Genomic DNA, 25,863 nt, shown 5'->3' on the forward strand with positions numbered 1-25,863 from the left:
GTTGTGCTTGGATCCATCAGCTTTGCCAGAGCATGACAAAGCCAGGATTACTTCAAAATTTAACATTCACCAGCATCTCGGCCCCAATTATATTACAAATAATTGTGAATCCGTTTATAGTTTAGTAGCCTTATTAGTGTTGGCTAGAAAATGGAAATCCTTATGAATAATTTCAGGTCTTAGCAGCAGTTTTTACTTTAGAAACGCATATCCCTTGTAAGCAGGAAATGAACCCTACAGAAGCTCCCTAGGCAGGCAAAAGCAGGATCCTCGTGTGAATCTTCCACTAGCAGTTTTTTTTTTCCAGTGAAACTAAGTTTCTCTGCCCAAATTTAATGTTAAAATGTGCAACTTTATTGAATCATAATTCCAGGAAATTTACTGGCATGGTTTAATATTATTGATAGCTGTAATATTTTTATTAATATGACATTTTTAGTATTTGCATATTGAAGTAATAAAAATCCAACATCAGCAAGTAAATTTCCAAAAGGAAACATCTCTATGATACATCTGGTGCACAAAGTTCCACTATCATAAAATAGCAATACCTTCCAGGCTTTAAAGTATCCTCACAGCAGACAGTTAAGTTCCTATTCCAAATTTATTCACATCTGCTCAAAACCAGACAAAAAACCCAGGCTGCTATTGCACAGATTATCCAAGTCCTGCACTAGTGTTCTTCCAAATGGACAATTAATGATGTTCAAGGCACTGAAGAATTTTACTTTGTTTTTTTCAAGCAGTTAGTCTGAGTTCAGGGTCTTGCTAAATTATTCTCCAATCTTACAATGATTGTTTTATTAGAAATTCAGCCTTTTCCCTTTCAATTTGTGTACTCCAATTAACCTGAGGACTCAGGTTTGTTCAGAGCAATTTACTGTTATTGTTGTAATTGGATACACAGCCCGCATGGCATTTTTTCTTCTGTGTATAAGTGGCCTCAAGCTCTCACTGGGCCAACTCTGCTGACATCACTGGATTTGGATGCACTCCTGAGCCATCCTCATTTCAAATTCAGCCTTTGTTTTCTATGTTCTGAATATTTAACTGATTGTGGCTTATTTAATGAAGATTCTTGCAGTAACTTACTGCCCAGTGCTTGCATAAAGCAAATAGAAGAACTGGGATCACAGTTAAGTGTATTATAATTCAAACAGAAAATTATTTTATTAATCTAACTCATGTGTAGGCAGTAGGAGACTGTACTACTTTATATGCAGAGGTAACAAGAAATGTCCAGTTTCCTTCAGATAACTGCCGTGAGAGACCTTTCTGGATGTTGTACTTGGACTCCTTTTAGTACTGTTCTTCCCTTCCTTGGCTGTCAAGGAAGTTCAAGTGGACTAATTGTGTTTTTCAGAACTACACAGCCCTGAGCTGTTACATAATTTGCCCCTGGATTTATCTCTAAGTATTTTAGCAGTTACAGTGGTTTTCATTAAACTATCCACATGCTTACATATAAAAGCCATTCTAATTTGAAATTTCACGTGCAGTTTTCATGCACGTTAAACAGTTTTGTTTACGAATGCAGGCATCAAGAATTGGCCAAAAATCAAACTGCTCCCACATTAATCACCAGCTAATTAAATCACAACCCTGCTGTTTTCACCCACCTTTCAGTTCTGTGTTACACAACTGACCTGGACTAAAAGAAACACATTTAGCCTGGTAGAGTCTTAGAAGAGAAGATTTTCTGCAAAGCCTTTAATTGCTTGACTTAGAAGTTTTCAGGAGGAGAGTACAACCTGTTTAATTGTTTACCACACAGGTTTTCATATAGGCTCAAGTAATCCTCTGGTTTCTTACATGCTTGAACTCTTTTGTCAGCAATAGTGAAAAACTTTTAAGTAGGTGCCACATTCCTCAGGACCTTGACAGTTGGGTGTCTAGCCATCTTAGTAGCATTTGGAAGCCTTCTGCAAACCTTCAAGCCATTTAATCATTTCTGGACATATACATGGACTAAGTTTTACTGGAATAATCCACAAAAAAATCTCTTCATCCTTTGAAGTGATGTAAACTTGGTGCCTTATTTCTTATAGTTATATAGGTGCTTATAGTTTAAGGGCATCTTACAATAAGTATTTATTTTAAACTGAAATGGTAGCTTAATAGAACAGATGAGTGCTGCAAAGGTCAGTTGCTGAGAGTCTGTGTCTGAGCTGAAGGCACAGAATTTATTTTTCACAGTTATATTTTGAAATAGGTAATTGAAATTTTGAAAATATATCTTTTGATTCTATGATTTCCAAATTTCAGTACAGCTGGTTGTATTAATTATCAGCTCAGAGAACTAAATGAAAGCTTTACTACATTGACTTATCGATGCAGTCTATTGATGTATGTATTGATGTATGTGTTGGGAGTGAAGCTTATGTCTAGAGCAAGAGTATGAAATCTGCATGACCTCAGGCATTAGTGGTGTCTTGATCTCATACCCGTAACTAGAAAATCAGAGTTCAAACGTATTTTTTTTAGTAGCCAGAAGAAATGCTTATCTGTAATTTTTTTCAATATGCCATACTCCAAAATCAAAGTACATAATTAATTTGTACAGTCACTGCTGCTGTCCTCCTAACTTATCAGCAACAGGAGCTGCACACAAATTCCCAGCTCCTGCGTGGGGCGGGCGGGTGTTCGCCTGGTGCACACGTGAGGGGAGCACGTGCTGCTCGTGGCTCTCAAAGAGACACTTGGGCAGTTGGCTGCCCCAGGGAGTTGCCTTTCCTCTGGTAATAAATTAGCTGTGCTTTCTGCTGTGGTTTTGGGGTGACAGATATAGTGTAACTGTGATTTCTCACAATAAGTGCATCTTGTCTTCGCGCTCTTCAGATACGTTTAGTCATCATCACAAAGCACTTGATATATAAGCCCTTTCAGGAGCTTCAGTATCTTTTCTTGTAGAGCTATAATGTGAGAGGATTAAAAGTGTTAAGTTTGTAAAAAAAGGCACTTAAAGATTATGATTCAGAAGATGCTTTGTCATACTTCAAGAGTAAGAGTAAATACTAGAGAAAAACAAATCCCAAAAGGACATTCTGATCTCTTCCACACACCTCCATGAGGAGATAGACAATAGTTACTTGGTTAGATATCAAAATAAGTATTTTGCATGTAATCTTGTGATTTGAAGTTAATTTTTTCATAAAAGTCAAACCTGGGAATTTTTTTTTTTAAGCAAAGTCTTATTTTATAGTGATGGTTTTATTTGCCACCCATTAATATCTGTAAGTCTGCTACTTATCTGAGTAAAAGGGAGAGGGAGCCAATTTTATGTGAGGTTAATTTTTATAAAGTTTTTGTACTAAATTATCAGAAAAGCTGAGCCACCTCACATAATTTATGTTCACAGCATAAAAGTTAGGTTTCAGAAAGAACACAAGTCCTCCTATTTCCTGTGCTATGGTATAAAGTAGCTCAGGTTTGGTGATGCTGCAGTGGATATTAATAATAAACCAAGCAGAGCAATCACTAGCCTTGGGCAAGTAAAGTAAATTCCAAGGTAGTAATGATACACAGATTTCATTCATTAATATTTCAAATATTCTTCAGTTGCTGAGTGTAATCTATTTGTATGTCATGCTGTACGTACATAAACCCAATTCTGGTCTCAGTTTTATTGTTTAGAAGGAAAAGGTCATACAAATGAAGATGTGTCTCATGCATGCAAAAATCCCAATTTTAATATCTGTAGTATATAGGGAATGACAGATGTTCTAGATCTAAGGTTTGAATTGGACCTTGTGTGTTTCTGCTTATCATTTGGAGTTATCTGTAATGATTTATGGGATTTATGAGCTTGACAGCAATGGATAGGCTGAATAGGACTTCTTGGGGCATTTTGGTGTACAGTATGCACGTTCACATCATGGTACACAGGAAAATTATTGGCAAGAGTTACATTTACTATTGACTTGGCTTACCTCTGCATGGTCATAGTTACTTCTTAGTGTGGAATCTGATGAATGCTTAGTGGTGCGTGAACATTTCACAGCCTTTTTGTTTCCTTATCCCTGTGCATGTCTAATCTCTTTTATAAATGTAGGGTTCAGCACACTGTATTTGAATAGGGCACAAGTGATTTCTAGTCCCAGAATGGAATGTAGCAGCAAGCACCAAAATGATGCTGTTGATCATGAATTGATGAGTACTTTACAAACGAAGCAATGCAAATTCAATCTAATCCTCTCCATCAGGAGAGTACCTTTCAAACAGCATAAAGCTGGCTCCTGGGTTTGACCAAGTATTGGAAGGGAGAAAAGAAACAGTGAAGCAATAGGATATATTGAATATGAGGATCTCTGAATTGTACAAGGGTGAAATACAGAGTTTTAGTTCTTGGTAAGAAAATATAAAAATGAAAGAACTACCAGATGCAGGGGAATGAAGAGATGAGACAAAGGAGGAAAAGATGACCATAGACAGGAAGAAGGAGGAAATTAGTACAGGAAAGGAGAGAAGAGAGGTTGATGCTGCCATACAAAAGTCTTTTTACTAAAGCATCACATGAGATCATTTGGGGGAAACTGCTGAGATACCTGAGGAAGATGGAATCACGTAGTATCTGCCATTCCTTCTCTTACCTGGGAAGTTGCTATTGGCAGAGTCAGAGCAAAATGAGATGCAGCAAAACTGTAGATAAATAAGACCTTCTTTCTTTTTGGTATTTAATAAATAATATTTTTTTTAAAAAGTGTATCAGATGGGTAGTTTACTTTGTAGGGATATTTTTATTTTCAGAATTCTGCTGTGAGGGACAGTTTTCATCCCAAATTACATTCTCACCCTGCCAAAGGGTCTAGGATGTTAAGAGGAAGTATCTGCTTTTTTTAAGAGGTCCATATAACTTGGAATGGTTCTATTATAATATACTTCAGGGGATCATATTGGATCAATATGCTTTCAATAATCAGATTTGTTTTGCTTTTTTTTTTTTTTTTTAAAGAAGTGATACACAATTTTGAGAACACCTGAACAATTCTTGCCACATTTTGGCAAACATAAAAAGCTGTGTTTTATAGTGTTCTTTTTTTTTCCTGAAGAACCAGTTGTCCCATTTTTAGCAATAGCAATTTTATTTTAGAACGATGCCTGTCATTCAGCAGTCATTTTCCAGTCAGCAAAATGGTGCTTCACAGGGAAAATTTCAGCCAGTTCAACTGTGAATGAATGTTTGAACTTTCAGATAATTACTTTAATGATAGCCATAAAACGTTTAGGGTTTGTGCAGCACTGATATTGAAAATTTCTTCCTACAGTCTCTGTTTCATGTCTCTAACGTCAACCCAGAACCTCAATGCTGACTTGTTTCCTTCCATAAAAGCATTAAGAACATGATTGTGATTAGTGCTGAAGAGAGCTATATGCTGACTAAATAACAACATTCTCTGGCAAAGTCACAAATATAGCCGATAACTAATTACCTCTGTATGGTATATAACATATTATCAGCCTGTCTGCAGAATGCCAGCTATGTAATTAAGGCTCAGCAGTTATCATTTCAGTAAAAAAGACTATGCATAATATTTGGGTTGTATAATTTCCTGACTTTGAGAATAAATACAGAAGCATGGATATAGAACCATTCTTCACTTTACAGAAATTATTAAAGTAGCCAAATATGACTCAATGCCATCTTTTATCTGCAATAAAAACAAAATAGCATTTGCTTTTCTCTGCATTGTGTCCTAATTAGCTACTGGAGCTGAAGTAAACATAACACTGATCTGTATGGGGAAGGAGTGTCTCTTTATATATATCTTTCTGCAGGTATAGCTCCTTGTAGCTACCTTTCTCCATCTCAGACTACAGCAATATTCCAGATTATCGCAGTAGTGGGCTCCCATGCCAATAACACTACATGATTCAGTTTAATGTGAGAGCTGTGTAAGAGCAGGAGTTCTTTTATCTCTGATTTGCACTGTGCACCTGCAACACAGCAAATGCTTTTACTTTCAAGTAAATCACCATTCCCAAAATGTGGAAATGGTGAAAGGGTGTTTAATGTCTGTGGCAGCTCTGCCTTCCTCTGCTGAGTGCATTTAAAGCAACCCCTGCGAGCAGCACCAGTGCTTCCTTCAGAGGCAGCAAGCCTTTGCAGAGGGATTTGCCAGGTGATGGGCAGCCTTCAAAGAGCCAGCACTACCATCTTCAGCACTAGAGATCATCAGCCCCGGGGAGCAGTCTGGTGGGCTTGCTTCTGTGTGCATTCTACCCAACCCAGGGACTGTGGGTTTTTCCAGATGCTAAGTGAGAACTGATACTTACTTCATGAATGAAAAACACAGCCCTTCCTGTGGGGTTTAGCCAGGTAAGGGGACGTTAGTGCTTTGATCTAACAAAGTGAGTGATGAGTGTAGGTGGGAATGTGTGAGAGGAAGGAGGAGAGAGGAGGGCTCATCAGCATCTCCTTTTAAGAGCTGAGCCCAAGTGTTTCTCCTCAAAAGCAAACAGCCAACAACTAGCCTGTTTGCTTTGTCTCTGGAGCCTAGTTTGCATTAATCCCACTCTCTGTACTTTCATAACATGTCTAAATAACTGACTGAAACAAGCATTATATTTGTTCAGACACCAGTAGCAAGGGAAGGATATATCATCCTATTTTGAACAGTGACAACCTGTTTTGTCTTGGTGCAACCTCCTTATGCTTGGAGAGACAAGAACAGTTACTGAGCACCCTTCAGGAGTATGGCCAGGCTTCTCAGCATATTGATCCTTTTAGAAAGAAGCAGTTTCCCACCCTGTTAGAACCGAGGAAATATTTTATTGAGCCTGATAAACTGCACTATTTCATGGTGGCAGGTATAATGCCTCTTTCTTTCCTGAGGTTAACATTCCTCATTCTGGTTTTAGCATTATTTAAGCATGTGTTAAAATTAATTTTAGACTGTAGCTTGTATTATTCACTGATGGGAAAGTGGTGATTTTTAGAGCATGGACGTATAGAGTAGCAAAGAGTTGGATGGTTTCTGCATATGTCTTTTTTTTTATTGCTGGATTAGCACCACAAATTAGCTATAAGCAAATACTGAGAATGAGAGTTAGAGTTTAGTAAGTATTCCTTTCATAATTTACTTGTTTTTTTACACAGAGATTTATGAGCCTTAGTAGTAACTTCTATAGTATGTGGTATTTCAAATGGGTCCTGGCTTTCCTAAATTTAGTGGCATCCAGTAGTCTATTTGGTGTATTTCTGAGCAGGAATTGCAGAGGAAATATGTGGTCTCATACTTTATTTTATATTTAGGTTTGTGCAGTACATAGAGAGTTCCTGTCTAATGATGACTTGATCTTTCCTCTTTTTCTGACCTGAAGGCATTCTGTGAATTTTCCCAGTAGCAATGCTACAAACATGGGAACTTCCCACTTCAGTTGTCTGCTGGTGTTTGACAAAGAGGAGGCTAGTTTGAAAAATTGTGCTAAGCATTGTATTAGAGTGAGAAGCTGAGAAAGCTTATTGTTATTGTTAGGACTGCACGTGGTATTCCTAGATAATGCAGGGCTTTATTTTTACCATTTTGCTGAAATGTAATTTCAAAATTTTGTAATGGTGTAATGCTTAACACAGCTACATTAACTCTGAAGTTAGCTTTTGTTAGTGTGCAATGAATATAAACAGATGGCAAATATATTTTTTCATATACTATGCCTGTTGACAAGAGCTGAGATCAGTCGGGGGTTACTACAGCTTAGCTCAAGACGCTAAATTTGGACTTCCATTTTAACTGCCTCAAGTTGTCACAAAATTAGCTTTTGAAGATTTTCTGTTGTTGAAAACTGAGGAGACTGGAGGTCTCTTTCAGTCTTCAGTAATACTCTTTTTTTGTTGACCCTACAGGGAATTTAGCCACCCATTTTATGAAGAGGAGACACATTTGAAATGCACACCCCACTTTAACAACTCAATTAAGTAAATTAAATCATGGCCCCTTCCTTTAGTCATAGGTGGCTTGTATGTTTATTTTTATAATCCATTGTCATACAAGCTGTAAAATCACACTGAAGTCTTTACAACTAGAATAAGAGACTCAAAATTGGTAGAATACTACAAATTGGTCTAAGAAAATACATTGCTAAGACCTCTTTGGAGTTTATTCATTTTAGTAATTATGCCATGTTGATATTTTGAAAACAACATTCCCTTTTTGTTTTAAAACATTGGAAATCCATAACTGCTCTGCAAACCTGTTTTCAAATTTATCTCACTCTAGGCTGTAATAAGAAAACCCAAAGTCTGCATGTGTATATATGCATATGCCTATTTATATATATTTTACGTTTATACATGTATATGCACTACTAAAAGCTAGAATGTATGGAAACACTGAATCTTTCCAGGTGAATAGGCAGATATATTTCAAATGGAATGTTTTCTGATGGAGAAGGACCGGCAGTAATATAATGGGAGATCTTATCAGTGGACTGCAAATATGAGAAGCTAAGAGATGTATTTGATTATTATTTTTCCTCTTCTTTCTTTTCCTGCTTTTAATGAATATAGGTTTATTCTTACATTTTTTAATTCCTATAAGTTTTTATAGTCTGAAGGTTGGTTTCCAGATGACTCAAATGTCATATGTGGTTGGAATAAAGTTGGCTTTATTAAATGATGGAGTAATAGAATGGATATTGTGATTAGAAAAGGGCACAGAATGAAAGGCAGTGATCTAGTCTGCCTGGCAGAACACCAACAGCACTAGGGAGGCCGAGAGAGTGTCTTGCAAAGAAGTCAGTGCTACAATTAACATCCTCTCACTAGCATATGGAACAGATATTTTAGACTAAAACAGATAATAAATTTTGCTCTTCTAAACCAAGACATCGACAAATCAGATTAAAACTCTCAGTAATAAAACATTTGCCCCAGTTGCCACAGGGTGACTGTGGTGTCTTTGTTCCCCCTCTTCTTTGAGATGAAAGACATTTGTTGTGTCAGTCAATCTCAAAATAAAAAATACTAGAGAGCTCTGCAAAATCCATCTCCGTATATCAGAAAAATCATAGATCAAAACGTTTCTTACATCTCTAAGTCTGGTACTAATACAGAATCAGCTCTCCTAGGTGCTTGCTCTTCTACATTTATTTGAGTGTACGTGTAGGGGAAAGGGTGGAGGAAAGAGAGAAGGGCTTGCTTTTATTTGTTACTGTGAGGGAAATAGGCATTTCTGATAAAATGCAACAAGGCACTTCCCATGGGAACATCAGCAGCTATAAAGAGGTATGCTCGGCAAGCACGCTATATAGATGTATTTTCAGGAATTAGTTCTGGACAAATTGGTATTCTTGGGGTATTTCTCAAGAAAAAAAGTTAAAAGACGGTACTTCCCTCACCACATTTTCTCAATTGTTTAATGGACATCCACACTCCTGCTTGACTTACTAGGTGAACCATACTACATAATAAATATCAGAACTCAAGGTATTCTAATAACTTGTTCTACATCTATTTTCTTAAGAACATCAAACAAATCTTAGGGCTGTTTCCTAAACAGTCTGTGAAAAATTGTTTTTTTTAAGGGAAAGTAAAAGTTTAAATTGTATAAACATGAAACAAAAAAAACCACATGGACTGGACAGTGAGTAAACAGTTGAAAACATTGGTCTGGAAAGAATGTGATTAGGTATGTACTTATTTGCATATAGTATTTACTTAGGCAAGGAACATGAGAAAATCAATATGTTGTACAGAAGAGTTTATATTTAAATACTTGTTTTTTAAGATACAGCAAATATATGTTTGTAGATTGTGATGATGCCTTTCAATGTATCATCTGTTAATTTAACTGGTGAGAACATATTGATTCCTTCTTTTCCCATATACAGTGTATTTTTCTTCCAGCCTGCCTTAATTACTACATACCTATTGCCACTTCAGAGGCATTTGATTGATTTTACAAACAGGGAAAAAAAAACAACTGTCATGTGAGGGAGCTTCTAAAGGATAAATGTAGAAAGGAAAACTCAAAGATTTGTTTTTTTAAAAGCACAGTGCATAATATAAATATTTTAGAGTTGGAGATATTTAGGGACTACAAGACATAATTTATATTACTGGCTGAATTTGATTAGTCTGTGTTTGCACTTTGTTTTTGTTTGTTTTCAATAGCTCTTCCACAAAGCTAATATTGTGTTAAGTTATTTTGTAGCACAAAGTCAATTGGAAGTGCATATTTGTAAATTTTTACTCTACAGCCTGCATAAAGCTAACCAATAAAGTAAGCACATCCTGAGCATCTGCACACTAGAGTACACATTGGCAGTCTACACTAGGACATTTTCAGTGGTATAGCTTTTGTTCTTTGGTGGTGATGGGATAATTAAAAAAACACAACAAAACACAAATCATAAGATGCTTATAGATAATGGGAAAAAGAGATAAAAAGTCAACTGTGTAACTTATTTCCCTATATCACTTTATCAGCTTTTGCAGGTAGCTCAACTACTACAATTTAAGGCAAAGTTTTATTAGAAGAAATCAAAGCAACAGAGTTAGAGAAAAATCAGTGCCCTAAGGTATATTCTTTTCTTTTTGTTTTAATTGTAAAAGTCTGTAGATGAGAACTGACAGTAGGAAAACAATTAAGAAACAAAATTACTTTCTAAGGTAACAGATAAAAGCTCATTCAACATCTTTCAAATTCACATTCATCAGAGACAACAGTTATAAACCCCCAGAATGGGACAGGAGAAAGCCTTTTCTGTGCTCACCTTTGCTTTGCCATCATGCAAAACTCATCAATCTTATGCATAATGACTAGACTGCCTAAAACCCTTAAGAAGGTTTACTTTCCTTTTGCATATATAAATATGCAACTTTTTTTCTTTTAAAAATTGGAAATATATGCAACTTTTCCGCTTCAAGGCCACTGCCAAAGTGCTCCAAATTAATCTCTTTTTCAGGCTCACTTTCTTTAAGTGGCACTATTCTTTAAGTCTATATTAAAGGTGTAGTTAACCTGTCCTTCAGAATCTTTAAGGCTGTTGGCTTTGAGTTCCTTGTTGGACCCAGTACAGTGCTTTCTCTCCATGCTACAGAAACACATCAAAGGCACATAATAAAAATATTTTGATATATCAAAATATTTGGGGCCATTTAAGTGTCTATTTAGTGTCACCACTAAGAAAAGAACAATGCCAACATTGTAAATTTTTACAAAGCTTTTTCAGAGAGGTTTATTTTGGAGACAGAAAGAAAATCGTGGTATTTTTTTAAATTCAAAAAAATATCCCTGTCGCCCTCCAAATATCAACTGCAAGTTTATAAAGCACATGGCTGCTTTCAGAACAGGGCAGAGGGTTTGATCTGCGTGCTGTAACCCAGTGGGTAATGCTAGTGCCTTTAAGCATAAGATCAAAGGGAGATTCCCTGCATTTGTTGCCTTCTTTAGTGAAGTGAGATAAAAATGGAGAGCCTGGGTTGTCTCTGCATGTTTACAAAGTTTTCACAGTGACAACCTCCATCAGCTCTGTCCAGATGTGCTTGCAAATAAGGAACCTTCTGCATTATTCAGTTTTGTGTATAAGCTCTGTACCTGTTCTTACAGGAGCACACAAAGCATTTGGGGTAAATGGTTTGCTTGCTGAAGGACTTGTAGTTTTATAAATATAGTAAATGTAGATCCAAATAGAAGGTGTTGCTGTTAATAAAGGCATAACAAAGATTAACAATAATAACTTCTAATTAGTAAGTGTAATGACAATTCACCTTCTTAATGAAGATGTGATGCACTGCAACTCTTTATTAGTGGAATCGGTGTCGTCTTCACATTTTGTAGACTTTGCATTTTCCTAGACATGCATAACTATTGCAGAGGACATTTTTGTACAGAAAGAGTAGCACACTTAGCATGACTCATTTTCTATTATACTACTATATGAAAATATGCAATTTAGAATCCCAAATGTACTCCTGACCTTGCAAACAGAGGTATTTAGTATTCTAGCTGCTGGAGTATTGTAATCCCGGTGTGAACGTGGTTCTGCTTTCCCTAATGATCCCATTTTTCTATAAATGACTATAATAGCCTTCTCCCCTACAGTTTTGATTATAGAGTGACCTAAATATTTTATATACTGAAACAATACCAAACAGTGGAAAACAGATTTATTGAGAAGACAGAGGATTCAACTGCAGTGAAGAAGAGATTGCTACTGAAGTGCTCTGTGGTCTTATAAAGCGTTACAGCTCTGCAAAGACCAGTACATCCTGGAGTGACATTCCAGCAGATGCACATCAGTTCAGGCAGGATGGTTTATATTCTGTAAAGTCTGGTTGAACAAAGAAAGGCACACATTCTTCTTTCAGTTTAAGTCACCTCTTTTGATAAGAATTCAATTGCAGAAGTGAGTGAATTAATTTGACATTATTGTTTAATGAAAAACATGCTTGGAATGTTTCCATAAGAGGAAAAGAGCAGAGGAGATCTGGACACCTCTGCAAGTTCTGTGTATTTCTGAATTAAGCCCAATTTGCAGAAGTTAGTGAAAGAATGTGACCCAGTCAGCTGACTGGTTTGTTAGCAAAATGTTTTAACAAAAACAAAACAGAAAAGGGAATTGACCAGAATTATAAAAATAAATAATAATTTTTAAAGCTCTAATGGTACTGAATTTATTGGTTTGATATTTAAAGTGCAATAATAGATTAAATGTTGTAGGTGAAAAGATAAAATGCTAAAACTCCGAGTAAGTGAAAATAATAATAGAAGTACTGGAAAAACAACACTTGAAAGACACACAGGATATCAGAGAGATGTAAGAATGAGGGAGATACTGAGTGGATAAATTCCTCTATTACTTCTTTCAAATACTTGAAAAATAAAATTCTTTCAGAACAGGTAATTTAGCTTCACTCCAAGTGTTTACCACCCTGCTGATACTAGCCAAATGCCAGTGAAGGAAAAGTCTAAAAAGAACAATTTAGCATTTCAAAATGGAATTGTTACAGTTTGTACTTCACCTCTTTGTTTCGTGAGGGTTTTTATTTTGTTTTCCTTTTATGTCTTAAGTAAGTTTACATTGAAATTCAGTGCCTGATTAAAACAAATAATTTGGGATTTTTTTCCACAGAGAATCTAGGATTTGGAGTTGTTTATTTCTAAAAAGGGATTTTCAAAAATCTGTTTTGCAAAGCAGTTCTGTTCTTACTCTTGTGGGGCCCTCAGGCCACATTAGTTGTCAGCAATTAAGAGAAGGATTGTAAAGCTGGCAGTAGGTAATGAAGTGGAACAAACAAGTGACAATGTCTGTGGAATAGGGCACAGCAAGTTTTCAAAGAGGCCATGCTTAGCCAGAATTTGTTCAGCCTCCACCAAGGTACAGCTTTTCCAAAACCATGAAGGTAATTTACGAAAGAACTTGCAATCATGTAGTTACAAACACCTCCAGACTTGAGTGTGTACTTTGTGTAGTCCATTGGAGTAGCCAGGAGTTGTCATTCTGAAGTTAATGCACAGATTTTATTCTCTAGACTCCAGTTTTTTATTTCTCATCACAGCTGGTATAAATATAGAACATCTACATGGACCCGCAACCTGTCTGGGCAGCCTGCTCCACTGCCTGACTGTCCACATGGTGTAATGAAAGTTTCCTTTATATCCAGTCTGAACCTGTCTTGTTTCAATTCATGTCCATTGTCTCTTTGTCACAGGATGCCCCACTTTGAAAACCCAGTCTCTGTCATCCTGGTAGCTGCTCCCTAGGCACAGGAAAGCTGCTGTTACTGTCCCCCTAATGCTGGCCCACTCCAGGCTAAACAAGCCTAGTTCCCTCAGCCTCTTTTCATGTGGCAAGAGCTGGCCGTTTTTGTTCCACTGAATTCACTTCAGTTTATCTAAGTATTTCTTGTATTCAGGTGCCCAAAATGAGGCACAGTATTTTAGATGTGGTAAAATGCTGAGTAAGGGGAGGGAGGTGTTGGTTGGTTGACTGCAGAAGGCCTCAAGTAGTGAATAGAGTGGCATGTTCTGATTTTTAGAGCTGGATTAAGTTGCTTTCTTCAAACAAACCTAGAAAATAACTGTTCAGACCACTTAGGCAGAAAGAAAGGGGTTGTGTCTCACACCTGTGCCAAGTAGTGCTACTTATAGTAAGTAGAGAGCTTTCCTGGCTTTTCTTCTTTCTTCCTACTGTTTTTTTTTCATGGATGTTTTTTTCTGTGGATGTGAGTATATTCTGAGAACACTACCTCAGCAGCATCACAGAAACCAGAAGGATGGAAGTAGTATCTGCTTTCTCAGCTCCAAAGGGAAAGACTCAAAAGTACAGACTCAGTAGCATTGACAGGGTGCACAGAGATTCTTGTGTGGTGAAGCTCAGTGCTCTGCTGAACGTTACTTCAGGGACTTGCAGGAAGGCAGTCAGGGGGCTGCCAGTCTGGTCTGGCTCTTCCATGTTGAACTGAGGCACTGGGACACATCTTGAGGTACAAGTTCTCTCTGTGTATCCAGCCAAACAGGTGAATGTTCCATGTTTCACTAGCATGCCCCAGAGACAAAAGTGTAAGCTGCAAAGTGCATGTTCTGTGTGCATGCCTGGCCCTTTGGTACAAAGCCATAAAAAGAGACATTCTGCAGACCAACAAAGTCTGTTTCTAAGCATTTGTGCTTCTTAGATCAAAGTACTTTGGTTTCAGTCCTTTCTTAAACATTGCAATAGAAAACAGAAAAATCTGACATTTTTCAACAGAAGATGCTAAGTTAAGTGCTCTAATGTCTTGGGAAACTTACTTCAGAAGATTTGTACTGTTTGTATCTGTTTCATAAAAGCATATTCCAATGCAATGGCTTGTAATCAGCACTAAGATCTCAAGCTAGTTAATTCACTATGATTTGATTAATACATTTTAGAGGCAGGCTGACATGATAGAGTGATTAGACCAACCTAATCATCCAGAAATCTTTGAAATCCAAGCCTACTCATTTGTAACTTTTTTTCATTAGGATAGCTATATAAATGAGATTTTTAAAAATAAAGCTCTTACTTGAGATGATGAAAATGTCTTTATTTTCCAAACTAGTATATTCTATAATTTAATTTTTATGGCTTCCCTGCAATCACATTACATTCCATTGCCACTGTGTAATGCATGGAGGGGGAAAAAAAAAAAGGCTTTCTATGTTAAGAAGGTGAAGAAGGTGTCTGAAATGACAGAATAACAAATTACACTTCACAAATATTTGTTTCATTATTTTGTTTCCTTTGAAATGGCCAGGCATGAAATACTACCTGCTGCTGAGTGACTGGGGTGTATTAAGAGTTTTAAAATAATTTTATTGTGTTCTTGTAGACTACTTGTATTTTCAATGGGACCCAGTACAGATATTTAATGATCTTTTGGTGGAATATACATGAGTGTGTGTACCTAAGCTGTATTGAAATTGCATGGCAATTAAGCACCTGACCAACTTGAGTGCTCTTGAAATCTCAGGAAGCACCAAGCTGGGACTTGAAGTGGCTAAATTCCCTTTAAAATAAAGCCTGATGTGTTAAAGTGATGAAATTGAAGGAAAAGTGTGCAGTTGATGGTTTGACTTCACCAAGGTGTCTATACTTATGTTTCAAAATTTACCAGAAAAAAATAAAGGAATGTATGTGATCTTGACTTTCCAGAAAGCATTTTCTTTGAAAAATGTAACTGCCTTGTTGGTCAGGCAATACAGTAACCGGCCTAGCTACCCATTATCGTGCTCTGTGGATACGATGTACCAAAATGTTTGTGTTTGCTTTATTAAAGTGCTCTTCCTTTGCTTAAATATGAGGAGGACTGCTCACTCATTTAATAGCACTTGGGGTATCCCAAGTGGTACAGGTTGGGTTTTTAAATCAGTTCTCTGAAACGTGTCAGGTATTGAGGCCTGTAGTTTTTGTCATGCAAGGACTCTCAGTCTCGGGCACGCGGTTATTTCAAATGTGGCTGTGATGCATTTTGCAGTCTGCTGCTTAGGTCAGGAAACTTGGCAAGCTGGTTTTCCTTGGAAGGGAGGACTGAATAATACTATTTGTGATTGTTGTTTGTTCAATAAAGTTTTCAGTCTTCCAATTTATTTGCTTTCAATTTTGGTTTCAGTTCATTTAACCTTCAGAAATCATTTGTGCAGTCTACTGCTTACAAAAGGAAGGCTCTAGCAGCCCCTTGCTGCATTTATCTCTTGCTGTGGAGCTATGATGTCTGCAGTAATAAATGTATCCATTTGAAATGGAAGTGATTAAGTTCCTGTTGAAATGTCTTCAGCAACAAAACATTAGCTTTTGCTTTTAAAGGGCAGATAGTGCAGCAGATAGCACTTAACCTGGCCAAGGACAAAGCACTGTTTAACCATCACTTTTCTGCTTGCCTGTATGAAACAGCAAGGATATCTGCGTTCAAGCACTTCCATTTCTTAATATATCAAAACAACTATCTCTGCAGAACTGCAAGTAGCATGATTGTAGCTATTGCTTTCTTTCTAAAAACAGCCCACCCCTCCTACCGATTTGCTGTGATTTATTCCTGTGAACTTTTAAATCTGAGATACAACAAAAGAAAAAAAATAATTGGGCAGGCATTGATATTTACACACTTCAGGGGCACTGGTTCATGTAGCTGGACGTTTCTGAACTAAACCCAAATTTGACCATCTTGCAGTAATCCCTGGTGGTCCAGCTCAGAAATTCATGAGATATGACACTAATAGTGTCATCTTCAAAGTGTGTTGTAACAGTGGCTCTTGCTTTTCAATGCTGATGTGTATCAGTGAAACCGTGTAGGTCCTCATTTTGCCAACTATCTGGCAAAAAGTTCAAGGCCAAAAAAATGAGCATGGGATTTGAGTTTCTTGACCAAATCAGGTAGGCATATAAACTGTTTGTCCAACTGTGTATACAGAGCAAAACAGAAGTCCTTCTAGCAGTGTGGAGGTCCTGATGCATTGCAAAGAACGTTCTAAGAACAAATACAGTAAGTTAATAGCAACAATTGAATCAAATAATTGATAATAATTAATCCATCTAGTGACTAAGTGCTATATATTTCCTTAATTTGAAGCTCATAGAGATCCCCAGGAACTTTGCTGACACATCCCAATTATGTATCTCTTACCTATAGTTTTGTATTCTCAAAAGTTGATATATACTTAAAGAAATTAGTATTATGTATTACAAATGTGAAAATACAGAGCGAATACCAAATTGTCTGACTGGTCTATTTTATCCATCTCTTGTTTTTAAAGAGTGTGTTTTAGGATGCCTCTATTTATCAAAAATATTCTGCAAGTATACCAGAAGTATCTATCAAGATTGTCTTAACTTTCATTAATTAGTCATATATGAATTGCAATAATGTTATTTTTTTCTATGATTTCTATCTAGAAACAATGCAATTTTTAAAAATTTTGGGATGTAAAAATGAGTCACCTGACAATAAATGCTATTTAATGTTTTTCTCTTGTGTTCTGTCTTCCAGATTTGCGATAAAGAATGGCATTACTATGTTGTCAATGTTGAGTTTCCTGTTGTTACATTATACATGGATGGAACAACCTATGACCCTTACCTGGTGACCAACGACTGGCCCATCCACCCGTCCCACATAGCCATGCAGCTGACAGTTGGAGCTTGTTGGCAAGGTAAAATGACAGCAAATACTAGAGAGTAGAATTATGAATTCAGACCAAAACAATCTTACTTGTCTTGCTGGTTGCATAGGAAATTAATTACTGAAAGGTTGATGGTATAAAATAAGAAGTAAATCCAAAGCTAATAATTAATAAGTCCAAGGATAAAATGGACGGGATGTTGACAAGCTTTGCGTTTCCATCATCTAAAGAAGTGCTGAATACAGTTTGTGTATTTGATGTGAAAGATTGTCTTTATCTTTTGTCTTCGCTTCTTTTGTTTCCCTTATTCTCTAGCTTTAGACAAGCTATCTAAACATTACTCTAAAAAACTCATGCTCTTTACTTTCAGTTTCTGCCTCAAATTTCTTGGCCTGATCAACTCATGGCCTGATCCTGTGCTCATGACTTTGCAAGTGTATCACCAGTAATTATACCAATTTAATCAATTCACCCTGTTTTAGAATAGATGTAAAGGTCAGGGTAAATAAAAAACTAAAGTCAGAGCTGTACTTGAATGTTTTCTACACTTTGTGATCCTGCTCTCCTCATTCTTTTTTCTGGTCCTTATGCCACTGTTTCTGTTTGCCTTACACCTCTCACGTAGTCCTCTTTCCTCCTCATCTGCTCATGCAAGTTCTCTTCATTACCATTCCATGTTTATTTTCTATTTATGCATTGTCTTGTTTTCACTTAACACAAAGCACGTGTCAAACAAACTGTATAAATAGGAAAAAATGTTTTAACACAGATTGTGTTTCTTCCCCACTCTGTCATGTTTTCTCACTTTCTCTTTTATTACCTTGATTGCCAATTTTAATCTCTGCAGAAATTAGACATTTGAGCATGGCAGAGCTGTTCAGTGTAATTAGTATTAGAAGCAAATCCAGCTGTTAGATTATAAACATGTTGGGGTAAAAATCCAGTATTTACTTTGATGACAACATGCAAATAAAACCACACTACTTGTAAAAACAAGATTGATAAGTTTTGAATCTTGATTACTGAGATAGGTGTTCTGATAGCTAGCTAATCAGCAGGACACTAATCTTTGTAAAAGTATAGACTGATTCTTGTCTAACTGGTATTTGCATGTGCAGGCTTCCATCTCTGTAGGATGATCTTCAGGTGTATCAGAATTTTTCATTAAAGACATATTTAACAGAATACATTTTACTCTAAGGGAATGTTAGTCCTTTTAAGCTAAAACTACATTGTGAAATACCCAAACTCTTCAGAAATCAGAACTTCAGTTTAGCTGGTAGTTTACTGGGAGGAATAGCTGCAGTTTTAGTTCCAGAGTGAAAAAATGCAGATGTAATTCCTGAATGGAGTAAATTCAGTTCTTTCCAGACTTGAGCAAATGCCACGGGGACTGTGAATAATGATTGTGTATTTATTGCCTTCTGAGAAATCAGGATTTCTTGGAAGCTGTGCTAAAGAAATCTTATTTTAATCCCTTACTTCATTATTATTTTGAGGTTCTTCTACATAGGTCTACATAAATATTTTTGTGCATTATTTGTATTACTTCTACCCCTTAGCTTCTTTCATTCATACATTGTGATTTTATCACTCTCTAGTAGCAATCTTTAGGGTTTTGTGGTTTGGTTTTTTTCCTACAAGCCTCAGCATTGGTGGGAATCCAGTCCCCTCAGCCTTCACCTCAATCTCACATTAATCATTATGCAGGTGCCAGGTTTTGAGAACTGTGGAGTAGTAACTTTATCCATGGAACATGCCCTGTAGAAGCAAAAGCTATGTCAGTTTTGGCACAGTGCTGCATCTGCAGGTTTCATCTACCTCCAAGACAGCTGAATAAGAATAATATTTGCATCTTTGTCTCTTTATCTCAAATTGTTAAGAGACAGGATTAAGGTAAAAAACTTTTCATATAGGCTCCCAATAAGTTTAGACCACAGCCTATGTTTAGTATTTAAGCTGTAAAACAAATAGAAAGTAGCAGTTGTTTACAGAGAATTTTTTCTTTGCCTGAATAATTTGATGGCTTAATTAATAACTATTCAGGATAAGATTCTTCTTCCTTTTTGGTGAAACACCTGAAATTTTACCTATTGCTGCTGTCAGTATTTACTGCAAGATTATGTTATTGCTGTTTTAATAGTGTGAGAACTGGAGCTCACCAAAAGTTGAAAGAAATTTTCCATCTCATTAAAATGTCAAGATTTAGCTGAGACAGTGTGCTAAAGATTCTGATAAACTACCGTGTGTCAGGCAAAAAGGTGAACTATTAATACTTATATGAAACAAGATTTCACGATACTGTTTTTGGCAAAGCTTATCATTTGATAAGTTTGTTTAGATCACCTCAAACTATTTTATATGGATAGTATGGAAAGTCCCTTTGTTAGTAAGATTCAGCACTCCTTTCCAGTCTGTCAAATTGCAATTATTCAACATAAGACCAATCTATTCCACTGAAAATGTTCATTTTCAAAATCCATATATTTCAAGAAATAGTGCATCTATCAAACAATTTTAAGTTTAATTGAAACTGTTTACTGTGTTTACTTAGGATAATACGTTTTGGGAAATAAGAATATTCTAAACCTTTATGTTTTCAAAGCATTAGAAAAATGCTTTACAACCATCTATGATTTAACTAAAAATATGCAGTGATTTTGGTGTTACAGACCATTCTCTTATTGTTTTCTCTCATTGTTGAGAGGATATGACGAGTTTCTAGCTCAGGTTTGCTCAGAATTTGTCCTTCCCTTTTCATCAAAGCACTGGCAGAATAAGAATACAAGCTCTAACCTCTTCAGAAAGGACAACTCTTCTTTTTCTGTCTTTACTAGACCATTTTATAGCTCTGAGTCCACAATATACATTTATCAAAGTCAAATTATTTGAAAAACAATCTCAACTTGGACAACAAAATGAACCAGAAGAAATAACATTCCTTTTTCTAACCACAGCAATTTTGACTTGCTCACAGCAAAAAGGAAGGTGTGATGACTGTGGGGCAGCTTAAGAACTGGTGGGGAGCAGGAAGAGTATATTTAGAGGGCAAAGTGAAAAATCAAGAATAAAAATAATTGTTGTTTACTCTCCTAGCACTAATAGGAAAATCCACTCCTGCTGTGAAGGATTTACCCTTTCATATATGACAATTTTTAGTTCTGGTCTGGAAAATGTCAATTGTTCTGCTAGTTCTCTAGAAATCTGAGAATCCTCCAGGTTTTGAGACAAGTGACTCTTTCAGCCCTGGTCCTTTCCTCACTGATACTCATCCTGAGCAAGGATGATGCTTGTACTTCTCATCTTTCTCAAACTCTTGTCTTTCTTGGTGTTATGTCATGCAGGAGTCTCAGGCACAGGAAGAAAATTCTTTTCTTTGAGATTAATATTTACTATTAATATTTCAATTCCAGACTCTTTTTTTTTTTTTTTTACTTTACAGCCTTGTTTATAGCAGCTATTATGAAAAGTTACGTTAGCTTTTATTTCTGCCTTCAGCTGTTCAAGTGAAATATAAAAACAGTTTAAGTTCAGTGCTCTTCTCCTGAATCTAACATGAAAACAAACCAAATGTGCAATCTCTCACATCTACATGGTACATTTCAGCTTTAGCCTATAATGTACTGACAGTGCCATTTGCATAAAACCATTTGCCTTTTTTCTTTTTTTATTTTTTTACATCAGCGTTCCAGTTGTAATTGCCAAGTCTCTCCTACATTTTTACCATTGCCTTGGCAGTGTATAAAGTATGCCTGATTTATTTGTTCCTAATTTTATGCAGTATGTGAGTTGAGTGCTAGGATTCTCCTAAAAGGAGAACAAATTAGCCTTTTCCTGAAGAACAGAGTCTTGTCAAATGTCAGGATGGTGTTGGAGGCAGAAGTTACAGTCTCAGTATGTGGGGAGGAGCCTGGAGACAAGCAGAGAGTGAAGAGGGCTGGAAGAGCAGAGAGACAGGCTTTAAAGGTGATGGAAGAAAACCCTTCCAGAGCCTGTGAGGCACTGGCTAAAGTGCCTGCAATCCAGGAAGTCACTCAATTACCTAAAGCCAAGCCTGGGAATAGTTTCCAGCTTTAATGGCACATTGGGCGTGAGAGAAGTTGTATTAAAAATATATATAATCTTATTTAAGTTTTATTCTAGCGTAACTAATATGAATTTTCTCTACTTAAAATTAGTTATTCTGGACCTTACTCTATTATAATCTCTCTTTTTAAGTTAAAAATCCTGGTTCTTTCTTCAGGGAGCTCATTAAAGGGAAGATCTAAGCAGAGCTACCTCACTGATATAAGGTACTATTGCAATGGTTGGTATGGAGGTTTTTATTTTATGTAGTTCATGTTTAAAACTGCTGTAGTTTCCATGCGCTAGCTTATTTGAGGGTGGGAGTTATTATGTAGGCTGAACTGTTTGTGTTGATTCAGTTACGTGTGACCCAGGAGCAGTGACAGCAGGGGACAGAAACTTAACCAGTTGCAGCCTATCTCCAACAGAATGCAAGTAAATCCTAACTTCCTTCTTAGCTGTGATTTCAGGGACACTAGGCCTGGAGAAGGGGAATACTGACTGCAGAGCTGAGCAAACTAGACTCTTAGTGAACTGAGGGTGGAAAGGAAGAGTTTGGAGTGCTGGTACAGCTGTTCCTGAAATTAGGCCTTATGTACCCTGGTAAAGTTAGACAGTTTTCTCTGCAGATATTTAGGGTTAAGGCTATAACCTAATTTTAACTTATTTAAAAGGCCTTTTATGTTCACATCAGTGGTCTCCTAGATGATTGTGAAGGGTGTGATTTGGATTTAGGCGTGGTTATTTAAGTACAAAATCCTGTTCTGTCTCTAATGGTGAAAGAAATTTTGAGGCAAATCTACCATTTCTCATGGGTACCTAGAGGATAAAATTGTCTTGCTTCTACATGTGCTTCCTAGAACAAAAGAGAGACCAAAGAGAACATGTGGGAAGTGTGACCCTGGCACTGTCTCTGAACCCCTGTCTTCCTGAATGGATGTTATAAGACATGGTACATTGAGGTAGGAGAGAGCTCCTCAAGGCTCAGATTCAGTTCCCATTTCTATTTCTCTTCTTCTCTAGCAATAAAAATACTCTAGCTTTTCCCTTCCATCTCAAGATTCTAGAGAGCCTTCCAGACAGTCCAGAGGGAACACAGTTCCCTGCAATCCTGTTTCATTATCCTAAACAATATGAAAAAATTAAGGTTAACTTACCCTAGAGCTGCACTTTCCAGGACCTTACCCTAGTAAGTTCTCATCTAAGTTCATTATTTTTAATCAGTCTATCTGAGGACATAGCAAATGGACCCTTGTACAGAGTGAGAAATTTCTTCTATTAAACCAAGGTTTATAGGTTCACACTGATCCCTGTATTGCTAAACATTCTGTGGCAAAGGGAGCAAGTTACATGATTTCATAGTCTAATCATCTTTTGTACCAAATGCTTCAAACAGGCTTCCTCCAGGTTTCTCTGAAAATGTAATGTCTTGAGTTCATACTCTTTCCCTCCCAAAATGGGTTGTTTCTTTATGTATCATTCCCAAAGTTCTGTCAGGAAAGTAGTGACAGAAGATAATGACTTGTCACAAGGTTATATTGTAGCTTATCATTTATTTCTCATAATGCCACCCATTCTAGAGCACTGTATCTTCACAGTGTAGTTGCACTGGCCACATGGTGTAGGGGAAGGTCTTTAGGAGAGACCTGTCGTCAGGCAAACTTTGTTATTGTGGAGATAGCAGAAGGCTGTTGTAATTCCTGTCTTCTGAGTAATTTCTGTTTTATATGCTTTTTTCTTTTGTATTCTCCTGTCATTTTTCAGTTTCCATAACCTAGGCTGGAGACTAATATTTGCATAGAGTCCAACTGCTGACATATTGATCACAAAGTTGCTGAGAACTGACTTACTGTTCAAGGCAAAAATAATGGTAAGAGTTTAAAGTTGGAGAAGAATCAGATCACTGAGAGGCAAATACAGTTTGGGCAGTGTAGCAGCAGCAGCGTGTAGCACCCAACCATAGTAGGAAATTAAAATATTAAAATATTAAAATTACTAAAATGGAATTAAAATATTCAATAGATAAAGACCATCCTCTGCTGTGCATTCTGACACCAGTGGATCACAACTTGGAGGTGACAACCTGAGGCCTCTATGGAGGGATACAAGCAAACAAATTGATGCAAGACCACCTAGGCAAAGTTCAACATAGTGTGATGCTCAAGATCAGTACTGATGCTTTGGTTAGTACAGCAGTGTCCTCTCTGTATTGCCCTTCTCATCAAAAACAGGATGGAGTGAATTGCAAAGGACTTAGTGAATCTTTGCTTGTTGAACTTTGTGTAGTGGAGGAAGGTGTTTTCTTGGGGAGCTGAATTTATATTGAAATCTGTCAGTAGCTCAGCATAGATATATGTCCCTTGTTTAATTGAATTTCTGCACTGGAGACTATTTACCAACACAGGAACAGTATTTGTACAGTAGGAATATAGTTGGGGGGGGGCAAGATTAGCATCACTTGGACTGTGATTTACAATATATGATTGTAACATTTTTCCATTATTGTAATTTCCCACAATTATCCTAGAAATAACAAAAATGTTTTGACCTAATTGTGAGATAATAGAGTGCTTTTCTTATCTTGAGAGAAAGTTTCTTAAATAGCATATAATACCATGCTTTTGATCTATGGATCTGTTGCACAGAGATAGATTAGCTTATGCATGCTTAAGATCAGGTAGCTCTTAGTGTTCTTTGAACTTATTTCAGATAATGCTTTAAATTCTAAAGCTGTCTGTGTGAGGTCATTAGGTTATGATATCTACCCTAAAGAGTGCCTTGTTTGAAAAGTAATGTTCTGAGTAATTTTTGTCTGAATGACATAAAAAAAAAAAAAAAACACTAAAACTTTTTTGTGCTGAGAAGCTCTGGGAGTATAAAAACTTGAATCACTAATTGGGACTACTCCTGAAATCTATGTTAGGTTTCATCCTATTTAACAGCCAGTCTACTTGTCAGGGAATTAAACCCAGCTCCCTAAACTGCTGCAATAAAAAAGATAGGATAATTTTTGGAGCTTGGACCTGAGGACTTCAGAGCCTTAATATCTTGCAGCTGCTTCCAGATTAATTTCAGTTTTTATGTTGGGACCCTGAACAATCAATCCTTTCTTAATTATCTGGCTCAATATAACCAGAGTCTATAATGTCTTAAAAAGAATTACATCTCAGTTGGGAATTCTCTTAATTCATCATTTTCAGTGAAAATATCATTGTGCTTATACTGCCCTGATAATTACTTCCTTATTATTAGGGAAGGTCAAAAGGCCTAAAATACGATCTATGAGCTCAGTAAAGAAATTTGTTTTGACCAAAAGTCATGATCGTTCTTTGGAGATTGGTAAGTGAATACAAACAGCCCTCTATATCTCTGAAGTCAAAACTATACAACTATAAAATGCAATGGTAATCAAATTCTGTCACACTTTATATCAACTCAATGTGAAATTAAAATAAAGCAAAAAACAGACATCAAATCAAAATGGTTTCATGAAAATAGGCTCTGCTTCATTAATGAATGTGTCCTAAACCTGTAAAGTGTGAACCCTGAGAATTTTCAGTTTCCCCTGGACTCTGAAATGTTGTATTTAACAGAACCACTTCCTGGCTGGGATCAGAAAACACTTGCTAGATGACAGTTCTTAACCCCCATAAGTTGTCATTCATCTGAGAGTTGAATGACTTGTTTATGATAAGGTGACATGTATAGTAGAAGCATTTGTTTTCAGCCATGTGTATAAGGCAGAGTTATCCTGACTGATCTGCCCACAAGTGGGACAGGTTTCTGCAATGTTCTCACCTATAACTAAGTAGGTTAATTCTATGCTCGTTCTGTTGAGTTTGAAGTTTCAGGCACCAGCTATAACTGTGCTTGTAGCTACACAGGAGTGTGCCAAACACGGTGATGTGTAGAGTCTTGCTTCCATTGGCATGGAGGGCTGCTGTGTGGGTGCAGCATTCTGCCTTCTCTGCTGTCTGCATCCTCCTCTGACTTGTGCTCCAGGGCTCTGTGCTGCGAGGCTTGGTGTGAGGGAAAGTCTTATAGGGGTAGGCTGAGGGAGTTAGGGTTGTTTAGCCTGGAGAATAGGAGACTTAGGGGGGACTTTTATCACTCTCCACAACTACCTGAAGGGAGGTTGTAGTCAGGTGGGGGTCAGGCTTTTCTCCCAGGCAACTAGTGACAAGACAGGAGGGCATGGCCTGAAGCTGCACCCTCACGG

General features: G+C 36.9%; 1 protein-coding gene across 4 annotated transcripts in view; it reads left to right on the plus strand.

Moving 5' to 3' along the window:
* CLSTN2 (calsyntenin 2) overlaps window positions 1–25,863 on the plus strand; it is a 531,406-nt gene that overhangs the window by 478,427 nt on the left and 27,116 nt on the right. For all 4 annotated transcript variants that reach the window (XM_051627052.1, XM_051627055.1, XM_051627053.1 and 1 more), the window contains one exon: window positions 17,447–17,609. In XM_051627052.1, the coding sequence (XP_051483012.1) occupies window positions 17,447–17,609 (163 nt within the window). The remainder of the gene's footprint in view (window positions 1–17,446; window positions 17,610–25,863) is intronic.

This window comes from Apus apus, chromosome 8 (genome assembly GCF_020740795.1).
Source record: "Apus apus isolate bApuApu2 chromosome 8, bApuApu2.pri.cur, whole genome shotgun sequence".
NCBI lineage: Eukaryota > Metazoa > Chordata > Aves > Apodiformes > Apodidae > Apus > Apus apus.